The 15,774-nt window shown below is 48.9% G+C and overlaps 1 protein-coding gene across 2 annotated transcripts; it reads left to right on the forward strand.

Annotated features, from left to right (window-relative positions):
• Positions 1 to 138: 138 nt before the first annotated feature.
• Positions 139 to 11,706, forward strand: MAD2L1BP (MAD2L1 binding protein). 2 transcript variants are annotated; one of them, XM_055389722.2, is made up of 4 exons: positions 139 to 497; positions 3,952 to 4,073; positions 7,139 to 7,404; positions 10,775 to 11,706. In XM_055389722.2, exons 1-4 carry the CDS (start codon positions 478 to 480, stop codon positions 11,285 to 11,287), a joined length of 921 nt encoding a protein of 306 aa, XP_055245697.1. In that variant the 5' UTR covers positions 139 to 477; the 3' UTR covers positions 11,288 to 11,706. The 2 variants fall into 2 exon arrangements, with proteins under 2 accessions (XP_055245697.1, XP_004044134.3); XM_004044086.5 differs by lacking the exons at positions 139 to 497; positions 3,952 to 4,073 and adding an exon at positions 6,572 to 6,679.
• Positions 11,707 to 15,774: the final 4,068 nt, after the last annotated feature.

Genomic DNA, 15,774 nt, shown 5'->3' on the forward strand with positions numbered 1-15,774 from the left:
GCTCTGCACAAGCTACGCCCCCCGCCTCCCTGGCCTGCGGGTCGCGTCAGAAACAGCCGCGGGGCACCACGGGATATAGAGTCCCCAGGCCTGGGAATTCGCTCAAATGACACGTCGCCGCCCTACAACTCCCAGGAGGCATCGCGGCGCAAGTGGCCGCGGGAGTCGTCGGAGGCGTGGGGAAGGAGCGCGCCTTGGCGCGCAAAGGCGTAAGGGAGCTGTAGTCTGACTTCCAGTCCTCGCGCTATGTTCTTTTTCTAGGACTTGGGGGGAATTTAGAGCCTCGAGGCCTGGGGTGGGGACGCGAGGACACCAGCGTAGAAGAGCTTACATCAGAATCGAGCTTTGTGGGCGCTCCGGGATTTGGCCCTTTAGCGCGGATCCTAGACAACAGGTTTTGGACCTCGAGAGCTGCAGAACTGAGGCTACTGGTCCCGCCAGCCGGCTGGCTCCGCCTCTGCCTCAATTTCTTCCCCTATGGCCCGCGTGCCGCTGGGGTGAGTCAGGGCGAACGCCAGGGCGGAGGCGGATGGTGATTAGCCAAATTACGGCTGTTATTGTTGGGATGATTATGCTACCTTTACATAGTAGTCACTGCTTTATTACCAGGCTGGCACCGTCCAGGGGCTGGTTTTAATAACCGGAGGCACCGCGGTGGCCCCGACACGAGACCCGAACCCGTAAACCAGCTTGCTCCCCGAAGGCTGCAAGCATACCCAAAGCGGGTATTCCTCCTCCCCTTTGTTTTGAAGCAGAACCAATCGGGAAGAACTGAGTTTGGTTTTAACCGGCCAAGACTGTAGGAGGGGCCTGGCCCCTACTTCGGGCGGGGCTAGGGCTCGGGTTACACCAACCACCACGAGGGCGGGGCAGTGGCCGGGAATAGAAACTTGGCCTAGGGCCACAGGGGATTTTTGGCTTTTGACTTTCTTGTGAAGCAATCTCCAGCTCTTTAGTGCTGTTGCACTCTACAGAGTACACACATTCAGCGACATAAGCCAGTGCACAGAACACAGAAAGGCAGGGTGGAAAAGCAGTTATGTTGCTGAGCTGCGAGTCAGGACGCTAGGGCTCAATTCACAGCCGCATGGCTGTCTCATGACTCAAACCACTCACAGTGTGTCCACTTCTCCCCTCTTCTCGAACTGCGAGGTGCTCATACACGGTCAAGAAATTAAACAACTCGGCCGGGTGCGGTGCCTCACGCCTGTAAATCACAGCACTTTGGGAGGCCAAGGTGTGCGGATCACCTGAAGTCAGGTGTTCGAGACCAGCCTGGCCAACATAGCGAAACCCCGTCTCTACTAAAAATACAAAAATTAGCTGGGCGTGGTGGCGCATGCCTGTAATCCCAGCTGCTCGCGAGGCTGAGGCAGGAGAATCGCTTGAACCCGGGAGGCGGAGGTTGCAGTGACCCGAGATCACGCCATTGCACTCCAGCCTGGGCAACAGAGCGAGACTCCAACTAAAAAAAAAAAAAAAAAAAAAAAATTAGCCCAGCATGGTGGTGCACATCTGTGGTCCCAGCTGCTCGGGAGACTGAGGCAGGAGAATCTCTTGAACTCGGGAGGTAGAGGTTATAGTGAACTGAGATCATGCCACTGCACTCCAGCCTGGGTGACAGAATGAGACTTCGTCTCAAAAAAAAAAAAAAAAAAAAGAAAAAGAAATTAAGCAACTCTTCTCTCCAGACCTCAGTTGCCCTTGGAAAACTAGAAGCAGCAATAATGACTTACCTCTGGTGATCCCTTCAGGGGTTCAGACTTGGTAGAGTCCATGGCTTCCTCCCACGGCCACAAGGAGGGAGGCAGGTTTACTGATCATGCTGTCCACATAGCATAATTTCCCAAAGCAGTGAGAGCAGAGAGACCAAAATCTGCAAAAGGGCCTAGCTGACCATAGGCCAATTATGTGGGTCTTCAGTGGTTGAAAGCACATGTGACTTTTCTTAGTCCTGTGCCACTGAAGGAAAGGTTATGCCGTAGAGGTCAACCCTAGCCAGGGGCACAGGCCTACTAGGGAAACTGCTGCTTAGAGACAGAGACTAGAGAACTCAGTGAGAGATCTCAAGAAGGATGGGAATTGGAAGGAAGAGATAAGACCATTCTCCCAACATTCTCACCATGACCAGCCCTGGGCCCTCTTGATAACCAGAGCCTGCTGCACTTGTCTGATAACATGTGTCCCTTCATATACATGGATTATTTTTATTTTTATTTATTTATTTTTTGAGACAAGGTCTCCCTCTGTCACTCAGGCTGAAGTGCAGTGGTGTGATCACAGCTCATTGCAGCCTCAACCTCCCCTGCTCAAGCAGATCCTCCCAACTCAGCCTCTGGAGTAGCTGGAACTACAGATGCCAGCCACCATGCCCAGCTAATTTTTGTTTTTATTGTTTGTAGAGATGGTGTCCCCCTATGTTTCCTAGGCTGGTGTTGAACTCCTGGGCTCAAGCAATCCTCTTGCCTTGGGTTCCCAAAGTGCTGGGATTACAGGCATGAGCTGCCACACCTGACCTACTATTTTATTTATTTATCTATTTATTATTTATTTAATCCCAGCATTTTGGGAGGCCGAGATGGGAGAACTGCTTAAAGGCAGAGGGATTGCTTGAGTCCAGAAGTTGTTGTTGTTGTTGTTGTTTGTTTGTTTGTTTTTTGATGGAGTTTCGCTCTTGTTGCCCAGGCTGGAGTGCAATGGCGCGATCTCAGTTCACGGCAACCTCCGCCTCCCGGGTTCAAGCGATTCTCCTGCCTCAGCCTTCTGAGTAGCTGGGATTACAGGCATGTGCCACCATACCCAGCTAATTTTGTGTTTTTAGTAGAGACGGTGGTTTCTCCGTGTTGGTCAGGCTGGACTCGAACTCCCAACCTCAGTTGATCCGCCTGCCTCGGCCTCCCAAAGTGGTGGGATTACAGGTGTGAGCCACCGTGCCCGGCCCTGTTTATTTTTTAAGGGTGGTGAGGAGGAGTAAGAGAGAAAATGATTGATTGATTGACTTTTTTTTTTTTTTTTTTTTTTAGGTAGGGTCTCCTTCTGTCACCCAGGCTGGAGTGCAATGGCACAATCTTGACTCACTGCAACCTCCAACCCTAGAGAGTGATTCTTCCACTTCAGCCCCCCAGGTAGCTGGGACTACAGGGGCATGCCACCATGCCTGGCTAAGTTTTGTATTTTTTGTGAAGAAGGGGTTTGCCGTGTTGCTCAGGCCGGTCTTGAACTCCTGGACTCAAGCAGTTCTCCCATCTTGGCCTCCCCAAAAATGCTGGGATTACAGGCGTGAGCCACTATGCCCAGCCAGACCCAGTATTTTAATCATTGTACTTTTATAGTATGTTTTGACCTCTGGTCCCTACTTCCTGAAACACATCCTTTTCTTGGCCTCCATGACCTGACACTTGGTTTTTTTTTTTTTTTTTTTTTTTTTTTTTTTTTTTTTTTAATAGAGACAAGATCTCACTATGTTGCCCAGACTGGTCTTAAACTTCTGGACTCAGCCGGGTGCGGTGGCTCACTCCTGTAATCCCAGCACTTTGGGAGGCCGAGGCAGGTGGATCACCTAAGGACAGGAGTTCAAGACCAGCTTGGCCAACATGGTGAAACCCCATCTCTACTAAAAATACAAAAAATTAGCTGGGTGTGGTGGTGGGCACCTGTAATCCCAGCTACTTGGGAGGCTGAGGCAGGAGAATTGCTTGAACCCTGGGGGCAGAGGTTGCAGTGAGCCAAGACCACGCCATTGCACTCCAGCCTGGGCAACACGAGCAAAACTCCATCTAAAAACAAACAAACAAACAACAACAAAAAACTTCTGGACTCAAGCAATCCCTCTGCCCTTAAGCAATTCTCCCACCTCGGCCTCCCAAAATGCTGGGATTATAGGCCGGAGCTGCCATGCGCAGTCAGACCCAGTATTTTAATCATTGTACTTTTTTTTTTTTTTTTTTTCAGGCGGAGTCTCACTCTGTCACCCAGGCTGGAGCACAATGGCATGACCTCAGCTCACCACAACTTCCGCCTCCCAGGTTCAAGGGATTCTCCTGCCTCAGCCTCCCAAGTAGCTGAAATTATAGGTATGCACCAGCACGCCTGGCTAATTTTGTATTTTTAGTAGAGACGGGGTTTCTCCATGTTGGTCAGGCTGGTCTCAAACTCCCGACCTCAGGTGATCTGCACACCTCGACCTCCCAAAGTGCTGGGATTACAGGCGTGAGCCACTGTGCCTGGCCTCTAATTGTTGTACTTTTATAGTGTGTTTTGACCTCTGGTCCCTACTTCCTGAAACACACCCTTTTCTTGGCCTCCATGACCTGACACTTATTTTATTTATTTATTTATTTATTTATTGGTAGGGACAAGGTCTCATTATGTTGCCCAGACTGGTCTCAAACTTCTGGATTGATGCACTCCCCTTGCCTTGAATTCCCATATTGCTGGGATTACAGGCATGAGCCACCATGCCTGGCCCCACTTGTCTATTTTGGTTTTGGAGGCAGGGTCTCCCTCTGTCACCCAGGCTGGAGGGCAGTGGTGCGATCACAGCTCACTGTAGCCTCAACCTCCCAGGCTCAAGCAATCCTCCCACCTAAGCCTCCCAAAGTGCTGGGAGTACAGGCATGAGCCACCTTGCCCGGCCATTTGTCTATTTTTCTTTATCCTCCTGTGGGTACTCTTTAGTCTTCTCCATAGCTTCTGTCTCTCTGGTCATCCCCTAAACATTAGTGTCTTCAATATCCTAGCCCATTCTCATTCTACACCCTCCCTGGGTGATCTTATTCACTAACATGCTGATGGCTCTTAAATACATACCTTTATTCCAAATGGCATTCCTAAATATCTCTATTCATTGTCCTATGGAGATGTCAAATTCAATCTGTGAAAAGCTGAACTTATCTTTTCTCCTACTCACCTCCCACCCCAACAAACCTGGTCTTATTTCCTATTTTAGTGTTTCCTCCATCCTTTTTTTTTTTCTTTTTTTCTTTTTTTTTTTTGAGTCATGGTCTTGCTCTGCTGCCCAGGCTGAAGTGCAGTGGCATGATCATAGCTCACTGTAAGTGTCGAACTCCTGGACTCAAGCAATCCTCTGCCTCAGCCTCCTGAATAGCCAGGACAACAGTTGTGCACCACCACACCTGGCTAACTTTTAAAAAAAAATTTTAATTTTGCAGAAACAGGGTCCCCAATCTTGTCCTGGCTGGTATTGAACTCCTGGCCTCGGCACCCTGCTTCCCTCTGTCATTGAATGGTACAACTGCCCATACAATTGCTGAAGTCAGAAACCTGCTTGTTTTCTTGTCAGTCTCTTTCTTTTTTTTCTTTTTTTCTTTTTTTTGAGATGGAGTCTCACTCTGTCACCTAGGCTGGAGTATAGTGGTGTGATCTCAGCTCACTGCACCCTCCGCCTCCCGGCTTCAAGCGATTCTCCTTCCTCAGCCTCCTGAGTAGCTGGGATTACAGGCACATGCCACCATGCCTGGCTAAATTTTGTATTTTTAGTAGAGACAGCGTTTCACCATGTTGGTCAGGCTGGTCTCAAACTCCTGACCTCGTGATCCACCTGCCTTGGCCTCCCAAAGTGCTAGGATTACAGGCGTGAGCCACCGCACCTGGCCTCTTCTCTGTCTATTTCTATTCCTCCTCCTCCTTGTAAATCAATCCCCAAGTTATGTTCACTGGACCTCCTAAATATCTCGAGTTTACCCAATTATCTCCACCCCACTGTGACTACGCTAGGTTAGGCTGCTTTTATCAAGTACTCGGGTAATTGCACTACCTCTAACTGGTATCCCTGCCTCCTCTCTTATCCTCTCTGTAATCCAATCTCTATCCTGCAGCCAGGGTAGAGATTAAATTTATAAGATGTAAATTTAATCGTGCCACTCTCCTACTTAAACCTTTCAAAGCTTCCCCATCTGCCTACAGGATCAAGTCCAAACTCTCACGTGGCTTATACGGTCCTGCCATGATCTGGCTCCTGTTATTCACTACAGCCTTAACTCTTTATAATATGAACTCTTTTCATTCCTTGTACAGAGTATGCTCTTGTCTCAAGGTCTCCAGGAGCACTAGGCCCTCCTCTTTACCTTGTTGACTTATCCTACAGGTCACAGCTTCACACATTTCTTCTGGGACCACTCCTTCCCAGCCCCTACCCTCTGTGGGTCAGGCACCCTTGTTTTTCACTTCCACACCCCGTGTACACTTTTCTGTATAATTCATCACATTGTATTGTATCTACAGGCAGTGATCCCCTTGAGCACGGGGCCCGCGCCTGGCTTGTTCTCCGCTGTCTCCAGCACCTAGGACAGGGCCTGGCACGAAGTAGGTGCACAGTTGAGTAGTGAATGCTGGAGTGAATAGATGCAAGAGGGCTGGTGTCTTTTGGAAAGCAGCGCTCAGTGGCTGAGAACTCCTGGGTTCCCTGCTGGGCAAGGGTTAGGCGTACATTTGCCAGGGTGTTAAAGGAGGAACGCAGGGTTCAAATCCCAGCTCCACTTAACCTCCCCCACACTGCGGCGACGCCACGCCTTTTTTCCGACCCAACTGAGCCGGAAGTGGAGGCGCGGGCTTCCCATGATGCCCCGCGAGACCTTTATTCTAACCGCAAGGAGTAGCGGAGGGGAGGTCGTGATGGCGGCGCCGGAGGCGGAGGTTCTGTCCTCAGCCGCAGTCCCTGGTAAGGCGTGGGGCCCAGAGTTTGGGGAGCCTTGGGAACCCGTTTCTTCCCTACCGCCGCGCCATCCATTCGTTTATCCGCTGGTCCTCTCCCTAGCCCGTCTTCCCTGTCTTCCGGGTGTCCTACACGGCTCTGGCTGTGACTCCATCGCCCTGGGTCGCACTGGACCCTGCTTGACTACACTTTTGACTCATTTCCCCAGATCAAGTCCCGCAGCTTTCTGAGCGGGGAGCCCTCCGAAATCCCCCCACTATCTTGCAGTTGATTAAATCTCCTCGGGCAACAGGGATCAGGAATCTCTCCCTGCCACGGCCCATACTGTAGGCTGCGGAGGATATGGGCGTATGTCGGAGTGCCTGCTTTCTCAGGGTGGCTGGTTTGTCGGCCACAGGGAATGAGAAGACTGACTGGCTTTTAGGTTTTTAATTTTTCTCTCTTGTCCCTCTTTTCATCTACCAGATTTAGAGTGGTATGAGAAGTCGCAAGAAACTCACGCCTCCCAGATAGAACTACTTGAGACAAGCTCTACGCAGGAACCTCTCAACGCTTCGGAGGCCTTTTGCCCAAGAGACTGCATGGTACCAGTGGTGTTTCCTGGGCCTGTGAGCCAGGAAGGCTGCTGTCAGTTTACTTGTGAACTTCTAAAGCATATCATGTACCAACGCCAGCAGCTCCCTCTGCCCTATGAACAGCTTAAGCACTTTTACCGAAAACCTTCTCCCCAGGTAGGCAGAGGCTTTGGGAGCAAGTTGGTGGGAAGACTTTGTGGCTCTTAGATGGGAGGCAGGTAGAAAGGGGGTCTAAGAAATCTTCAAAGCCTGAGAGAATAAGCAGCTTCCAGGGCTTCAGTCACTTCCCACTCTAGTCTTTGGTAGCCTAACCCTTCTGGCTTTTTCAACTGTTCTTTCTTTCTGAAACTCACGTGTTGCATTTGGACTTAATGAACTGGGTCTTTGCATTTTTTTCTTTTGAGACAGAGTCTTGCTCTGTTGCCCAGGCTAGAGTGCAGTGGCGAGATCTCGGCTCACTGCAACCTCCGCCTCCCAGGTTCAAGCGATTCTGCTGCCTCAGCCTCCCGAGTAGCTAGGATTACAGGCTCCTGCCACCACACCCAGCTAATTTTTGTATTTTAATTAATTTATTTATTTTATGTTTTGAGACAGAGTCTCTCTCTTGTTGCCCAGGCTGGAATGCAATGGCGTGATCTCGGCTCACTGCAGCCTCCATGTCCCAGGTTCAAGCGATTCTCATGCCTCAGCCTCCCCAGTAGCTAGGATTACAGGCACGTGCCACCATGCCCGGCTTATTTTTGTATTTTTGGTAGAGACGGGGTTTCACCATGTTGACCAGGCTGGTCTCGAACTCCTGACCTCAAGTGATCTGCCTGCCTTGGCCTCTCCCAAAGTGCTGGGATTACAGGCGTGAACTACCGCGCCTGGCCTGCATGTTTCTTTTTAATAGCATCCTGTTGTTTAATTTCTGTATGGACTTCTTTTTTCTTCGCTTTTTTTTTTTTTTGAGACAGAGTCTCGCCTTGTCACCCAGGCTGGAGGACAGTGGCATGATCGCAGCTCACTGCAACCCCAATCTCCCAGGTTCAAGTGATTCTCCTGCCTCAGCCTCCCCAGTAGCTGGGATTACAGGCATGCACCACCACACCTGGCTAATATTTTGTTTGTTTGTTTTTGATAGGGAGTTTCACTCTGTCACCCAGGCTGGAGTGCAGTGGTGCCATGTTGGCTCACTGCAACCTCCGCCTCCCAGGTTCAAGTGCTTCTCCTGTCTCAGCTTCCTGAGTACCTGGGATTATAGGCATGCGCCACCATGTCCAGCTAATTTTTGTATTTTTAGTATAGACGGGGTTTCACCATGTTGGCCAGGCTGGTCTTGAACTCCTGACCTCAGGTGATCCGCCTGCCTCAGCCTCCCAAAGTGCTGGGATTACAGGCATGAGCCACCGTGCTCCGCCTGTTTGTTTCTTTTTTTGAGAAGGAGTCTCGCTCTTGTGTGGCCCAGGCTGGAGTGCAGTGGAGCGATCTCGGCTCACTGCAACCTCCACTTTGGGTTCAAGCGATTCTCCTGCCTCAGCCTCGAAGTAGCTGGGATTACAGGCATGTGCCACCACACCTGGTTAAATTTTGTATTTTTAGTAGAGACAGGGTATCGCAATGTTGGCTAGGCTGCTCTCAAACTCCTGACCTCAAGTGATCCGCCTGCCTTGGCCTCCCAAAGTGCTGGGATTACAGGCGTGAGCCACTGCTCCTGGCCCACCTGGCTAATTTTTGTATTTTTAGTAGAGATGGAGTTTCACCATGTTGGCCAGGCTGGTCTCGAAGTCCTGACCTCAGGTTATCCACCTGCCTCAGCCTCCCAAAGTGTTGTTGGGATTACAGGTGTGAGCCACCGCGCCAGGCCATGAACTTCTTTTGCCTGAGGATATTAATTATTGAATTTTTAAGTTTTTCTTTGTTCCTTGCGGCATCTCAGTTTCTTCTGGAATCCATTCCCCATTTGTTTTGTTCTGGACTTTGACTTTCATGTTGGAGAGTTTTATTCTGTGTCTGGTGAATATTTAAGAATAAATTGGCCGGGCACAGTGGCTCACGCCTGTAATCCCAGCACTTTGGGAGGCCGAGGCAGGCGAATCACGAGGTCAGGAGATTGAGACCATCCTGGCTAACATGGTGAAACGCTGTCTCTACTAAAAATACAAAAAATTAGCCGGGCGTGGTGGTAGGCGCCTGTAGTCCCAGCTACTCGGGAGGCTGAGGCAGGAGAATGGTGTGAACCCGGGAGGCGGAGGTTGCAGTGAGCTGAGATTGTGCCACTGTGCTCCAGCCTGGGCGAAAGGGCGAAACTCTGTCTCAAAAAAAAAAAAAAGAATAAATCATTGCAAGCTGTGTGTGCATGCCAGGGCCTTATGAGCTGATAGACTTCACTATAAGGAGATTAGGTGGAAACCTGGTTATCTCTTTGTGGGGACTGGAAAGTCTTCCCTCTGGATGGGGGAGAAATTTGGCAGATGATCTAAGCATCTTCACACAGATTTTCATTCATTTCCCCTATATTCACTCTTGCCTCTGTGATGCCTGTATCACCACTTCCTAAACCTTTCTGGGGTTCTGCTGTGTGGATCAATTTGCATCCCTTGGGGGTCCCTTCTGTCAGCACTTGGTATTCAGCTCTCTTGAACTCTTAACTCTTCATCTTCTTTCTTATTTTTTTTTTTTTTGAGACAGAGTCTCGCTCTGTCGCCCAGGCTAGAGTGCAGTGGCGTGATCTCAGCTCACTGCAAGCTCTGCCTCCTGGGTTCAGGCTATTCTCCTGCCTCAGCCTCCCTAGTAGCTGGGACTACAGGCATCCGCCACCACACTCGGCTAATTTTTTGTATTTTTAGTAGAGACAGGGTTTCGCCATGTTAGCCAGGATGGTCTTGATCTCCTGACCTTGTGATCCGCCCGCCTCGGCCTCTCAAAGTGCTGGGATTACAGGCGTAAGCCACTGCGCCCAGCCAACTCTTCATCTTCTATCTTCCAAAACTTCTGTGTTTGCATTTGGCTAGTGTTGTGTAGTTTCCAGTTCTCTCCTCTTGGGAGTTTTCTTTCTCAGTCTTTCCTCTTCTTTCCTTCATTTGTTTCTTAATTTCTTTTCTCTCATTTTGTAATATTTCAGGTAGAAGCGCAAATAAGCATGTGTTCAGTTTACTATGTTTAAGTGGAAGAACAAGTTCAAAGTCATGTTTATTAGACCAAATAATCCTGATTCCTGTTATCACTCCCCATACAGCAAAACTTTGTTGTCACTTTGTCATGTCACCAAATTTCTATTTTAGTTGCTTATATCTGGATATCCTCCACCTTCAGAACACTGTGTTTGCTGTTCTAAATGTGGGAGAATTATGGTTTTGTACAAATAATATATTTTCCTTTTCAGTATAATACCCTCTGATAAAACACAGTGTTTTGGCTGTGGCGGTTCATTGAGCTAGAAATTAAGTCCTGTAAGTCTATGTACACATCCCAGCAGGGTTCTTTTCAAAGAGCATTAGCTTCCCCCTGCCTTGTTCTTCTCTCCCACCATTCTTTGTCCTCACAGGCAGAGGAGATGCTGAAGAAGAAACCTCGGGCCACCACTGAGGTGAGCAGCAGGAAATGCCAACAAGCCCTGGCAGAACTGGAGAGTGTCCTCAGCCACCTGGAGGACTTCTTTGCACGGACACTAGTACCGCGAGTGCTGATTCTCCTTGGGGGCAATGCCCTAAGCCCCAAGGAGTTCTATGAACTCGACTTGTCTCTGCTGGCCCCCTACAGCGTGGACCAGAGCCTGAGCACAGCAGCTTGTTTGCGCCGTCTCTTCCGAGCCATATTCATGGCTGATGCCTTTAGCGAGCTTCAGGCTCCTCCACTCATGGGCACCGTCGTCATGGCACAGGGACACCGCAACTGTGGAGAAGATTGGTTTCGACCCAAGCTCAACTATCGAGTGCCCAGCCGGGGCCATAAACTGACTGTGACCCTGTCATGTGGCAGACCTTCCATCCGAACCACGGCTTGGGAAGACTACATTTGGTTCCAGGCACCAGTGACACTTAAAGGCTTCCGCGAGTGAATGAGTGCTTCTTAATCCTAAAAACACAATGACTGAATTATCTTTCTCCATGTGGCACTGAATCACCCATCTAGTTTGGAGCTAGAGTTGCTTCCTGGTGAGAGAGGAAGCAACTCTCCTTCTGGTTGTCTGCCTCCCCTCAGATTTCCTGATAGGCTGATGGCATGTGGCTGTGACTGTGACTGTAATCATTGCTGAACAACATCTCTTTGAATCAAAGGTTGATTTTCCCAGAGGGTGCTGGGTCAGGCATTTCTATTAAGAGTTGGAAAGCAAAAATGGGTCCATAGACACTCTATGGAGGTGTCCCTTTCTGCTCTTTGCTGTGTCCTTTCAGAATTTTTACCAGGAACATAATGTGGATATGACTTATGAACTTAAATATAAAATAAATAGATTCTTATTATATTTTCCTGAAATTGTTTTGACTTAACTTGTCAGGTTTTAGGCTATTTTGTCTTTCTCCTTGGCCTCTTCTGCTTCAGGGCTTCTCGAATTTTTTTTTTTTTCTTTTTTCTTTTTTGAGATGGAGTCTCGCTGTATTGCCCAGGCTGGAGTACAGTGGCACAGTCTTGGTCACTGCAACCTCCACCTCCCAGGTTCAAGGAATTCTCCTGTCTTAGCCTCTCGAGTAGCTGAGATTGCAGGTGTGCACCACCAAGCCCAGCTAATTTTTGTATTTTTAGTAGAGATGGAGTTTCACCATGTTGGCCAGGCTGGTCTCGAACTCCTGCCCTCAAGTGATCCACCTGCCTTGGCCTCCCAGAGTGCTGGGATTACAGGTGTGGGCCACCGTGCCTGGCCTTAGGATTTTTTTACTAATGATTTTTTCTCTTGTTCAGTCCCAGGCTAGTCTAGGAAATTAAGTGACTTGGCCAAGTGCATATGTAGTTTGATAGCAGAGTTAGGACTAGAGTCCTCATTAGCTATCTTTTAGCCAACGTGCTTTTCTTATCCCATACAGATTTTTGTGATGCTTAAATTCTGTATCCCCCAAAGCAGAGGTCACCTTTATGTGGGAAGATTGTGGTAAGGAACTTAGCTTAGCAGGCCATTGAATGACAGCAGTGATTTTGGGAAATAGTCTGGCTAGGTGCTTGGTTTGTAGTAAACTCTGAGCAGGTGTGTGCTGAATAGTGAGAGGGGAGGAGCCACTGTGCCTGGCCAAACACCTCAGTTTTTGGAAGCAAGTTGAAGACAGAATGCACACCTTGCTGATGTTGGGGATAGGTATATGCATGTGTATGTATAATATATAAATGGTATGTATAGTCCAGGTGGGTGACTCATGCCTATAATCCCAGCACTTTGGGAGGCCAAGGTGGGCAGATTGCCTGAGGTCAGGAGGGAGACCAGCCTGGCCAACATGGTGAAACACCGTCTCTACTAAAAATACACAAAAAAAGGCCGGGCATGGTAGCTCATGCCTGGCATCCCAGCACTTTGGGAGGCTGAGGTGGGTGGATCACAAGTTCAGGAGTTCAAGACCGGCCTGACCAACATGGTGAAACCCCGTCTCTACTAAATATACAAAAATTAGCCGGGCTTAGTGGTGAGTGCCTGTAATCCAGCTACTTGGGGAGGCTGGGGCAGGAGAATTGCTTGAACCCGGGAGGCAGAGGTTGCAGTGAGCCGAGATCACGCCACTGCACTCCAGCCTGGGCAACAGAGTGAGACCCGGTCTCAAAAAAAAAAAAAAAAAAAAAGAAAGAAAAACAATTAGCCAGGCGTGGTCGTGGGCACTTGTAATCCCAGCTACTTGGGAGGCTGAGGCAGGAGAATCACTTGAACCCGGGAGGCGGAGGTTACAGTGAGCTGAGATGGTGCCACTGCACTCCAGCCTGGGTTACAGAGTGAGACTCCGTCTCAAAAAAAAAAAAAAAAAGGTACATACGTACACATATATACATAGAATAAGATATATACGTACACCTAAAATATACTATTTTTAAAGTATATGTACTGTTTTAAGCACTTACATTATCTAACCCTAACAACTTTGCAGTGCATGAATTATTGTCCCCATTTTATAGATGAGGCCAGGGGAAATTGAGCAGCTTGCCTAAGTGGTGAAACTTGGATTCGCCTACATTACTGCACATCCTATGTGGTTTTACTCTGAAATATTTAGCCAGGATTTGCCTTGCCAAAGGTATTAGCATCAGGAAGCTGTAAGATTCTCCTCTCTGGCTTCAGATTCTGGTGTCTGCCATGGAGCCTGCAATAGGTGCTAAGTATGAAATCAGTGAAAGCAAAATGCCTGGGCTCTTTTCTGTGCTATGACCACTTGAAGCATATTCTGCTGTAGCAGGACAAGCCGCAGACAAAACCCCTCAGACACTGAGTTACAGAAGGAAGCAGTTTATTCAGCCGGGAGTGTCGGTAAGACTCCTGTCTCAAGAGCCGAGCTCCCCGAGTGAGCAATTCCTGTCCTTTTTAAGGGCTCACAACTCTAAGGGGGTGCGTGTGACAGGGTCGTGATTGATTGAGCAAGCAGCGGGTACGTGACTGGGGGCTGCATGCACCAGTAATTAGATCGGAACAAAACAGGATAGGGATTTTCACAGTGCTTTTCTATACAATGTCTGTAATCTATAGATAACCGATTAGGTCAGGGGTCGATCTTTAACTACCAGGCCCAGGGCGCGGTGCTGGGCTGTCTGCCTGTGGATTTCATTTCTGCCTTTTAGTTTTTACTTCTTTCTTTGGAGGCAGAAATTGGCATAAGACGATATGAGGGGTGGTCTCCTCCCTTACTGCCAGCCAGAATTTTGACTGTTTTTCTGTTTAATGCTATTATAGAACAGAGATTGAGCCGTATCTCCCGCTCAGGGAAAGGAAAGGCTGAGAGGTCTGCCTAAAGGGAGTGGGGGTGGTTGTGAACAAGAGAGCCATAAATCGTTTTGAGATAACACATTAAGCCAAATCAACTCCCTCAAATACTAATTTTATTTATTTATTTATTTAGTTAGTTGTATTTTTTGAGACAGGCTTGCTCCGTTGCCCAGGCTGCAGTGCGGTAGCATGATCTTGGCTCACTGCAATCTCTGCCTCCCAGGTTCAAGCGATTCTCCTGCCCCAGCCTCCTGAGTAGCTGGGATTACAGCTGTGGGTCGCCAAGCCTGGCTGTTTTGTATTTTTAGTAGAGACAGGGTTTCACCATGTTGGTCAGGCTGATCTCATAACAATGCCTTCCTAAACAATGCCTAAGCCTGGGCATGGTGGTTCACACCTGTAATCCCAGCACTTTGGGAGGCTCAGGTGGGTGGATCACTTGAGCTCGGAGTTCAACACCAGCCTGGCCAACATGGCAAAACCCTGTCTCTACTAAAAATACAAAAAATATTGGGTGTGGTGGCACGCACCTGTAGTCCCAGCTACCTGGGGAGCTGAGGTGGGAAGATCACTTGAGCCCAGGAGGTCGAGGCTGCAGTGAGCTGAGATCACACACCACTACACTCCAGCCTGGGTGACAAAGTGAGACCCTGTCTCAACCCCCGAAAACCAACAATGCCCAGACAATCAAAAAAGTAATTATCTGGGTAATTTACACACTTATTTATCAGCTGGGGCCCAGGTCATTCTGATTTCCTGAGTGCTCTTCAAAGGAATCCAGAAATGAAAATATCAACTAGCAACATTAACAATAAAGCCCATCTCCTGTGGCAACAAGCTTGCTGAGGAACCTGTTTGTTTGTTCTTGGCTGGGGACTCAAGAAGTGAATGTGGAGAAGTGATCTAGCCCAGGGAGTGAAGCTCCAGTTGCAGTGAGGTTCTGGCCTTTCATCTCTTGCTACCATTTGGATCTAAAAACAACAGTTGGTGGTAGTTGGTAGTTGATGAGAAAGTGTAGTCTATAAAAGTCCCCCTTTTTGTATCTCCTCACCCTCCTTTCCCAAGGTGTTACCCTATACCTTGCCCCCATTGCCTAGATTTTCATTTGTCACTTAGAATATTTCTATGGAAAGGGTAGATAAAGAAGACAGCTGGTGAAGATGGAAGAGAATAGATGCACCTCATTCTGTAAGACCTGGCTTGGGGTGGGGTGCGGGTGGAGGTAGTGGGGTTGACAGAATCTTAATTAGAGCCAGGAGGAATCTCAAATTCTTCACAGATCATTCTGAGGTCAAGAAGTGACATGACTGGGGTGAAATAGTACAGTTAGTGTCAGTGTTGGGGTTTTGTATTGTTTTCTTTCCAGACCCCAGGTGCATATACAGTAAAGACTCTAAATGTCGACTATGTGAAAGGGCTCAGGGAAGGCCAAATATCTATGGAAAAAGGCTGGGTTTGGACTTCCAACCCCAACTGTAGCCTAACTGTAGGGGAAGCCATGCTGTGGCCGTGGCAACTGAAGACATCCCGTCCCAAACTCTGGAAAGGATGAGGGAGGGGGCTGATGCCTAGGCCTCCGCGGGGAGGAGGTCCGGGCGGTAGGCGGTGGGGTGGGTGGAACCTAGCGTCCAGCTAGGCGGAAGGGCGGAGCT

This window comes from Gorilla gorilla, chromosome 5, assembly GCF_029281585.2.
Source record: "Gorilla gorilla gorilla isolate KB3781 chromosome 5, NHGRI_mGorGor1-v2.1_pri, whole genome shotgun sequence".
Classification (NCBI taxonomy): Eukaryota; Metazoa; Chordata; class Mammalia; order Primates; family Hominidae; genus Gorilla; species Gorilla gorilla.

What these genes read in the sequence shown, in the direction of transcription:
- MAD2L1BP (XM_055389722.2), top strand. Translation starts at nt 478, where the DNA reads ATGGCCCGCGTGCCGCTGGG. An exon ending in ATGGCCCGCGTGCCGCTGGG is followed by an intron (nt 498 to 3,951) that starts GTGAGTCAGGGC and finishes TTTTTTTTTCAG; the next exon opens with GCGGAGTCTCACTCTGTCAC. An exon ending in ACCGAAAACCTTCTCCCCAG is followed by an intron (nt 7,405 to 10,774) that starts GTAGGCAGAGGC and finishes TTGTCCTCACAG; the next exon opens with GCAGAGGAGATGCTGAAGAA.